Below are 10,020 nucleotides of genomic sequence, written 5' to 3'. Positions count from 1 at the left end.
TTAAATTGTATTGTAAGGGGCAGAAAGGTGCAGAGCCCACGACGTTTTCAGGGCCTCTAAAACTGATTAGTTATCCTTAAATCGGAAATCTGGTCTGATTGCTTGAGGCAGACTCGATTCCGCTAAAGTTTCAGTCATTACACTGCGGCCATGCTAGGGCACTGGCTTGAAGAATCTTTAGACGAGTGAATCGACCTCAGTAGTTTTTTTTCTTTCTTTCTTAAGACTGTAATTTATTTTACTGGTCTTCTCTTTTGCCGAACCGCCAAGTTACGGGAATGTAAACACACAAACATCGGTTGTAAAGCGATGGCGAGAGACACAGACATCCCCCATACATACACACACACACACGACGGGCTTCTTTCAGTTTCCGTCAACCAAATCCACTCACAAGGCCTTGGTCGATCCGAGGCTATAGTAGAAGATACTTGCCCAATGTGTCACGCAACACTGAACCCAAGACCAAGTGATTGGGAAGTGAGCTTCTTACCACATAGCCACGCCTTTTATATTCTACATAAACATATACTTCCACTAGGGACCCACCGTGGAACTATGTGCTTTTATATCTGTGGTCCCTTATTGTTAATCTTGTAATTTCTCGTTTCAGAATTTGTCCTGTCGTTTGGGATGTTTTCGAGTCACGCAATGTGGAAATGGAGACCACACCTAGTTCCAGTGTAGAATATCTTAAAATCATATTTAAGTTACTTTTTACATGTCTTCTCTGCTTGTTAGTGCTATTCTTAGGTTTTCTGAACAAACTGACTCTCGTTCAAATCAACCACCATTTAAACATAAAGACTCATAGCGGCAACCAAAACTGCAAAGAAGTGCTTTTAGTCAATACCACCATCATAAACAACAGCACGAAATCCTACACGGAAGTTACATATATTTGGGCATTGTTTTTATGTATATCCATGCCTTATATTCAAGCTTCATTATCTCTCATTCAACGTTTTATTTTTAAGAATACTCAACCAATAAAAACGAATACATTTCTTTGGGTGAGTAACATTTATTATATTTTCAATTTGATGTCGGAGGTGGGGTGAGGTCTTTTGCAAGCCATTTGTCCAAAATGGAGTGTTATCTTTATATTCATCATCAGCTACGTGCCTTCTCTGTCTTCAAGTATTGGCTTGCTAAGACTTTCAAGACTTTCTAGTTCCTTCTGTGTTGTGCTGTCATACACACAATCAGCTAGGATCTTGTTTCCAGTTCATTCTTTGATGTATTCAGTTCAGAAACGTCTTGATCTCTTCCCCTTGACGCTTCCTGTCAGTGTAGTCTTGGGCAACGACTCGTGACGCATCGTATGTCTAAAATACGATAGCTTAGTGGACTTGATTCTCGACAATAAGTGTCTTTGAACTTTCATCTTTTCTAGTACTACAGCACTTTTTGTCCTATCTTTTCAACTTATTCTACCCAATCTACGAAAGACACACATTTCAAAAGCATTTATCTTCTTTTCCATTGCTCTGTACATTATCCAACTTTCTGCTCAGTAAAGGGCAACTGGTATGATATAACAGTTAACTAGCCTCAATTTTAAGTTGTATTTTGAGGTGAAGATCTTTTTCATTCTTATAAATATTAACATTATATTCTGTATAAGTGGCTACAGTGAGGTTATATCTTATTTTCTTTCCTATTGCTGTAACTTTCGTTCTTCTGAACAGCCAGGTTATACATTTGTTTGATTCAAACCCTCTCTCTGCATTCCTTTTATTAATTACTAAGCAGTTTTGTTCAAACATTCCTACAGTCCACCATCAACATAGTCTACGGTGAACTCTTTCATTTCCTCCGTTCTCTGCTTCCCTGTTTAACAATTCAGTGTAAATATCAACCATGCAAATTTAAGTTGAAGCAATTCAATTTAAACATCATTCGTCATCCAGTTGTGTGAATCTAAGAGAGCCTATAATGGCTCTTGATAATTTTTTTTAAATGAAATACCCGTAATATCTTAGAGTGGTTTCATTCGGAATAATGGTGATATCTTGAAGTGCTACCGATTTCTAAGCCGTTATATCGCAAGTTTTGTTTAGATATTTGAACACATATCGCTACCATTATTTTTGTTTTGTTTGATCTTCAATAATTTTTCTTTCTGTTGTCTTCTGTTCAGCTGAAACTAAAACCAATATTTCTTATTCTTTCAAATAATATTGTACATATTTCTATCATTTTAGGTGATGGCTGTAGAAAGCTTTCATTCGACTGGTTTGTTTGTGCTGGCGTATTTGGCCTTACCACAATTGGAAGTAACCCAAGCATTACTTGTTTTGGAGGGAATTGGTATTTTACCAAGTGTTTTTAAAGTCATGGAACAGAAGCAACAAAAACCTATAATCCAGCTCTTCGATTGGTTGGCCATTTTTGGACAATCGAGCATTATATTCTACTGGGTTCTTGTACGCCCTGTAAATGATGGCCGTTTGTGTTATTTGAATTTAATCTTACCACTGTCTCTAATTTTCATATCGTTCCAGTGGTGGGATAATTATCTTGCCGTAAAGCCATCAAGTAATATCCTGAAAAAGCTGTCGGTTTTAAGGAAAAACTTGCAAAAAACTCGTACAAGGACGTACCTAATTGTAACAATCTGGAAAGCCATCCTCAGTTTCCTCTTAGTTGTGTTCACCGTGGGTGGAAAAGATGGAGACTGTTTTAAAATACTTTTCTATCGTAGGAAAATCGCTGATGGTTGTCTAGGTGGTTTGTTAAACTTGAAAAACTCTGGCGATCGTGACGAACCCCTCATAACTGCTCTGATCAATCTACTCTCGAGCTTTTTGTGCTATCAATGCGTTAAGTTAGCTTGTAGAATACTTTGCCAGATTCCTTGCTTTGTCTTACCATTAGCAGTGTTGACACCTCTGGCAATGATTATTTTGTCTGCTATCAAAATAAATAAATTGCAATGGACAAATATACTGGGAACTTTTCAATGGATTCAGACTAGTTATTGGAGCGAGTACATGGAATGCAGCGTTGAGAAAGAACACATACTCTTGGGAGTCATTTGGGTAATATCGTTATTGATTGTTGCAAACCAAATCTTTAGGTCCAAGACAGAGAGACTGGCATCATCTGAAAAGTAAGATTCTCCACTACGTTCTTCTTGTAATTCTTGTTATAGTTTGTATCTTAGAGACTGCATTTTGAAACGCGTGTGTTATAGGATCTGTTCATCCACTTCCTCTGCTGACTGTGGTCAAATTTAATTACAAACATAACAGATTGAAGGAGCATTTGCGTGGTCGTTCGACTTGGTAGTAAGAGCAGTGAAAAAATCTTTCAAAACCTTCAAATCGTATTTTTATTAAATTATTATTGATTATTTTTCGTTTTAAAAAGCTTTTGGGTTCTCCGTTTTTAAAGCTCTAGCTTACGCCACACGCGGGCTGAACTCGTGTTTGAAAAAGGCCGAATGTTTGGCATACTTGATGTAACATGACCACCGTCAAAAGAGGGAATTTGTCAACTGGGGGAAGACATTGACTTGTAATTTGAACACTCAACAGGGAATAGCCTTAGAGACCTTGTAATTTGATCATTGTCAACAAAGAGGAGGGTGTAATGAGCTTGTAAGTTGACCACTGTCAACAGGGAGTTGATGTAGAGACTAAGCTGACCATTGGCAGCAAGGTGGGGAACATAGAAACCCTGTATGTTGACCATTATCGACAGGGAGTGCACGCAAAGAGCCTGTAAGTTGACGATTGTCAACAAGAGGCTGGGCGTAGTCAGCCTGTGAATTGACCACAGTCAACAGAGTGGGGACTTAGAGAAGCAGTAAACTGACCATAGTCAACGGAGTGGAGATGACGTGGAGAGTCTGTGAATTGACCACTGCCAACAAAGATGGGGTGCACAAACCCTGCAATTTTAGTTTTCAATCGGGATAGGGAGCCAAAGATTCAGAAACTTGTCCACGTACAGTAAACTGGCAGAATGGCTAAAACGTCGGACGAAATTAATGCAATCAACTGCCTTTTTATCGATTTCCATCCAGTCTTAAGTACTGGAGTTGATATAATATTCTTCTGACGTATTCTAGACGAAAATACTTATTATAACAGAAGACTAATAGAGAACGGGACATAAAGACTTTAGAACTTAGCTTTTGTCAATAGGTTGATGACGTAGTTAGCTTATAACGAGTAAGTACACGATGTCTCAGAGGAATAACAAAATATTGATACAGGTACAGCATCGATTTTCTAGACATTGTTAGTCCAGAACCTCTTATAATCTGCTCTAATTCATTGTTATGTACAAGTACTTATGGGTGTGGTAAGGAGCTTGCTTCCTAACCACATGGCTCTGCGTTCAGTCCCACCGCGAGGCAACTTGGGCAAGAGTCTTCTATCGCCTCGAGCCGACCAAAGCCTTGTGAGTGGATTTGGTAGTCGGAAACTAGAAGCCTATCGTAATTCTCTCTCTCTCCCCCCACCCTCTCTCTGTTTCAGTAAAGATCTCATTATGTATGAAGCTTACAACTACTGATATAGTTAATTAAAGAGTTTTTTTTTAAATGTCCTTGGTGGGATGCGGTCGCTCCCCTTGCTCCCCCATTAGCTACACCACTGGTTACATCACATTTGTTCAGTATAAATAGTTTTATTGTTTTGGGCGGGTTTTTTTTCCCGCCGGTAAACAAAAGCAATGATCTGTTGCTGTTGATGTTTGTTTTCCAGGTTGTTTGTCAAACCAATGTATTGTGCCATCAACTTGGAACAATTCCTGTTTCTCAACAAACGACGGAACGATTTTCGATTCAAATCAATCGAATCAAGAGTAAGAATTGTTCGTTTATACAAATGATTGATGATACATCGATTAATACATTCTAACTTTCTTATAAACATTATGGATTACCCGAACTATCCTTATTATTGAGTTGTATTCTGGAATAGTTATTGATCTTCTTAATGTTTTCTACTTAATTGTTCTCGAACTTCCAAGAGAAGTCTTTAAGCTAACATTCGAATGATTTGGAAAGACTAAAGTGAATGCGACTGGCTTAGTGGTTAGGGTGTTCCACTCACGACCGTAAGATCGTGGGTTCGATTCCCGGAGCGGGAGATCCTTTGTGCCAGACTGTTCTGCTGTATATGAGTAACCCTGCGACGAACTGTCTGTTAATGTTCAGTTAAATGAAGGAAAGAAAATGGAGAGTTAAGATAATTATTTATTATTTAAAAATTGGTCATCTTTACTTCTTACACCCGTTTCCATTAGTGCTCAATAGGAAAATTACAAATTTATGCTATAAATTTGTATTTATATGTTATGAGCAAAATTTTATCAGAGAAAAAGATATACATTAAGATATCGCATGCTGATCTTTCTGTTCATGCAAGCAGACTAAGGAGTTATTATTTTGTGTGGGTGAAGGGTTAACGGATCGGTTAGAATATAATTGGTAATAGGGTAAAGTAAATGAATAAGATATATATACATATATATAATTCTATGTATGTGTGTACATACAAATCCTGTGTTTATTGAAGATCACAACATTCCACCTGAATGAGACGCCAGTCCTTCGCGGGGTTACTCATTTACAAATCAGTGGACTGAAGCAAAATGAAATGTCTTGCTCAAGAACACAACATGCCGACCGTGAATCGAAACCACGATCTTGGAATCGCGAGTGCAATACCGTAACCACTGGGAGGGCGGCGAACTGGCAGAATCGTTAGCACACCGGGCGAAATGCTTAGCGGTATTTGTTCTGAGTTCAAATTCCACCAAGGTCGACTTTGCCTTTCATTCTTTCGGGGTCGATGTAATCGACTTAATCCTTTTGTCACCTCTATGTTAGCCCCCTGTCGGCAATAAAGAAATAAATGCCCTAACCACTGGGCCATAAGCCTTCTGTACAGATTACACGGTCAGTCAATTACATCTCGTCATACATATTTCATAAAAACGATTTTTATCCAACTTTGAACCAAAAATAAATTCGCACTTCACTCTTTTTAAAAGTAACGAAAAGCAGAAAGTGTTACCGCCATTTTGTTCATGCTGTTATAATAATAAAGCTTCATTTATCGACAGATTCGAAATTATTCGCGGAGTTCTTACCCCAGTACAGAAAGCGCTTCTATTAATTTAGGTCTGGCTGATGTAATGAAACCAAGGATTTTTGTCTGTGTTACTCTGTGGCATGAAAGTGAGATCGAGATGATGAAACTTCTGAAGTCGATCTTCAGGTGAGCCTCATTTGAAATTATAAGGATGTCCAACACAAATACAAGTACGCGCGCGCATGTGTGTATTAAAGACGATTTTAGATTTCAGTTGTCGAGGAATTGTTAGATATTTATTTTTAAATATTTTAAAAATATTTATAATGGAAATATATGTACAAGGGTTATCAAAGAGAAATACTTTTAATTATATACAATATATATATATGAATAATAACAATAAATGGAGCAAAACACATATAAATAAAAGTTCCTTTAATTCCTACATATGTTTCAAAATATATGTGTACTCTACTCCAAAGAAGTAAGAGCTGCTGGAATTCCACATATATTTATCATCAGGGAACCAACATATAGAAGCAAGACAAATGCGAAATGATGAGGTAACTTACGAGTTATAAAGGGAGGGGGCTGTAAACGCTATACTAAAGGTTTAAATTAAATGATTAAAATGGGGGGGGGGCAAAATAGATCACAGTAAAGTAAGCTAAAGTCGAAAGCTAAATGCTACTTCAAAAGTGGAGGGAGGGAGAGAATCAAGAGAGTTCATCAAATATAAAAAAATTTCTCCTTAAGGAAAAAACTGATAACATACTAATATAAAGCGAAGAAAGTAAATATAAAAAGTAAATAAAGCATCATAGCCTAGTAATATATTATACTATTATACGGATATTAACGCAAGTTAATGGTAAAACAAGGTACACGATATTTAGTTGAGAAATAATAATAATAATAATGTACACGCTTACATGGAGAAGATCGGAAATATTTAGTTGAAGTTATCAATGGTACGAACAACAACCAGTGTGGCGTTACTAGGAAGAATTTACTTAGCTAACTATAGAAGGGGAAAATATTTTCCCCTTCTATAGTTAGCTTACATTGTAAAGATGAAAATAAAGGGTTTAATCAATTGATAATATTCTTCTGATGTCATTTATTTGCTACAAATAAGTCGTTGCAATTTTGGTGACGCCAACGTGCAAACATGTGCATATTATTGTTACCTATTTATTTTCGCCGTGCCTGGAGGAATACACGACAAAATCGACCTCAGCATGATTTAAGTACTAAATTAAAGAGATGCTACTGATTATGGCCAGACATTTTGTCTATTGTCTTACCAGATCCGCTGCTCCACTGGTTTTAACCAGAACAGATCTGTTTCCATTCTGTTTCTTATTTTCACACTAATTCTTATAATTAAATTCTTCTGTTTTTATCACAGATTGGACATTGATCAGTGTGCTCGCCGCCATGCACGACTGTATTTTGACCTTGTTGATCCAGACTATTATACATTTGAAGGTGACAATTATTGCGTTACTTTTAAGGGCTTTCACGTGTTTTTTTCTCTTTCTCATCCACTTTCGCATGCGCTCTTTCTTGCCCTTTCTCTTTTTATTCACACTCTTTCTCTCTGCTCTCTCTCTCTTTCTCACTCACGTTTTTTCTCTCTCTTTCTCACTCATGCTTTTTTGACTGATGAGTGAGCCCTTAAATAGTAGGAAACTGTTGCACTGATGTATGTGCTAAGTGAGTAAAAAACAAAAAATATGCTTACTTTCACCTTAAATACGTACAAGAAACTATGGTAATTGTTAGTCTCTTGCACAATAAAATGAGTGACCCTATTACACTGTGTAACATGATTTTTGTCCTTGGGTGGTAACTGTTATTTCTTATTTGCTTACCCCTGGAAAGTCTGAAAAGTGGCTAATAGTTCCTTCAAACTTTGTTGTTTTTTTTACATTTATTCAGACCCCTAAGAATCCCTTTCAACACATGGCTGTGATGCTCCCTTACAACTCCTGCTTATAATCAGAGATGCACACATTGTCTGCCACTAAGGGACATGCTCAAATGGTTAGGCTAAAGCAACTGACAAGCAAATCAGTCGTATTGAGCAGAATATTTACTTCAATCATTCTGCTTCAGTAATTCAGCACTGAATCCATCTCAAATCTAATGGAAAATAGGTCAGTTTCACAACATTGATGTTCATGTCACAAAAGCAAAGTCTGAAGAACGTAATAGTCATTTCCTTTGATTTCAAATAGGAAACAACGCTTACTGACCAAAGACAAGAAAAATAAAAACGTTAATGTTATCAAAAATAGTGGTCAAATATTCATTTTTCTAATGTATCCATTAAAAAATGTTTAAACCTCAATTAATGATATTTTTCTCTAATGAAACATCAATTGATGTCCTCTCCCATTTAACGATTAAACAAAAAACTCCAATTTCCTTTTACATGTTGTTCTTACAGCTCACCTTATAATAGATGATGCCTTTGACAAAGATGGCCAGATCAATTATTTTGTTAAGCAATTAATGAGCGTCATGGATTCAGCTCTGAGGTATGTAACAATTATTTAACTATTTTACCTTAAACAACCTTATAGTCACAGTTGCAGGTGTGTGGTACAGTGCAGTGGTGCAGCTAGTGTGTGTGCCACTGAGGGCAACCTTTCAGTTCACTGCACTCTTCTCCTTGCTTCTATACAGGTTTAACCCCTTTTGTTACCATATTTCTGTTGAGATGCTCTGTGTTTCTGTCAATTAATTTTAAATATAACAAAGAATTTAGTAAAATAACTAAGTTATCATTAAGCTAGTGTTAGGAACATAAATTGTGACTAAGGTTTGGTGGAAGATTTTAGTTCAAAACTTATGAAAACAAGACATTTGTACTACAAAGTCAGAGGTGGTTTCTGTCGGGTTGATATCAAAAGGGTTAAACAGCAGACCCAAAAGTGTTGCCCTTATAAAAGGATTGCCTAGGTAGACTGCCCTCATCCCTAGCTGCACCACTGGTGAAGTGAGTCATAGACTGTCATCATGCTGTCTCTATCTTTCCATTTATATGTGTGTATATTTCTGTGAGTATGTTTACTTCCAGCACCACAATGTACTGGCACTGAAATATCCAGTCAGCCCTGCCAAGTCACCAGCTTCCAAACAGTTGCACTTTGTTGTCTGAGTCTGCTAGTGGTTAAGGTGTTGGACTCTTGACGCAATCCTCTCTACTCTTCATCTTCAGCTGTCACATTCTCAATGTTCTCCTGGGTTAAAACTAGAAGGTTCTGCTTACAACTACATAGTTAGTCCACATTACTCTGGAAGGAGCAAAGGGCTAGTTTCCTGGTTTCTCACCCCTCAACTTACTCTCAAAGAGATAATTCTTGTTGTGGACAAAGGCCATCTCCTATATGCATGAGATCTCCCAGTTTTTATTTTCTTGGCAATTTCATTATTCACACACTTAACATAGGACATTACAATAAACTGTATATATTATGTATATAACACACGTTTGGCATTATTAAGAAACATTGTTGAAGCACAACTTACTTTTGACTATTTAACATGTTACTCATAAGACATCAGTTGGTGTTATAAAGAAAAATGAGAACAAAAATGAAATGGATGAACATAGATACAGAAATTCATAGACACTTTTCTTTTACCCAGCTGTGTACATAACGTTGTGCTTCGTATGAAACCTCCCACTAAATATGTCACTCCTTATGGTGGCCGTTTGGAATGGACTCTTCCAGGTGGAAATTTGTTCATGATTCACATGAAAAATAAGCAGAAGATTCGTAGCAAGAAGAGATGGAGTCAAGTAAGTAGTATAATATTCATTAGCTCTCGTTTTCACTAGAACTTGTTATAAACTAACAAGCATTGGTTTCATACGTTATTAATAGTATTTTAATAACATTACCTTCTTAACAGAACACACCTCATATATATATATATATATATATATATA

At 36.8% G+C, this 10,020-nt stretch overlaps 1 protein-coding gene across 1 annotated transcript in view; it reads left to right on the top strand.

The window, feature by feature from the left end:
* The window catches only part of LOC106882006 (chitin synthase chs-2-like), a 21,701-nt gene that overhangs the window by 2,287 nt on the left and 9,394 nt on the right, over positions 1 to 10,020 (top strand). The window contains exons 3-9 of the mRNA XM_014932546.2: positions 614 to 1,013; positions 2,208 to 3,115; positions 4,719 to 4,818; positions 6,085 to 6,239; positions 7,468 to 7,547; positions 8,512 to 8,602; positions 9,717 to 9,870. Of these exons, the coding sequence (XP_014788032.2) occupies positions 614 to 1,013; positions 2,208 to 3,115; positions 4,719 to 4,818; positions 6,085 to 6,239; positions 7,468 to 7,547; positions 8,512 to 8,602; positions 9,717 to 9,870 (1,888 nt within the window). The remainder of the gene's footprint in view (positions 1 to 613; positions 1,014 to 2,207; positions 3,116 to 4,718; positions 4,819 to 6,084; positions 6,240 to 7,467; positions 7,548 to 8,511; positions 8,603 to 9,716; positions 9,871 to 10,020) is intronic.

The sequence above is a fragment of the Octopus bimaculoides genome, chromosome 21, assembly GCF_001194135.2.
Source record: "Octopus bimaculoides isolate UCB-OBI-ISO-001 chromosome 21, ASM119413v2, whole genome shotgun sequence".
Lineage (NCBI taxonomy): Eukaryota > Metazoa > Mollusca > Cephalopoda > Octopoda > Octopodidae > Octopus > Octopus bimaculoides.
This window is presented reverse-complemented; position numbering and strand designations above follow the sequence as displayed.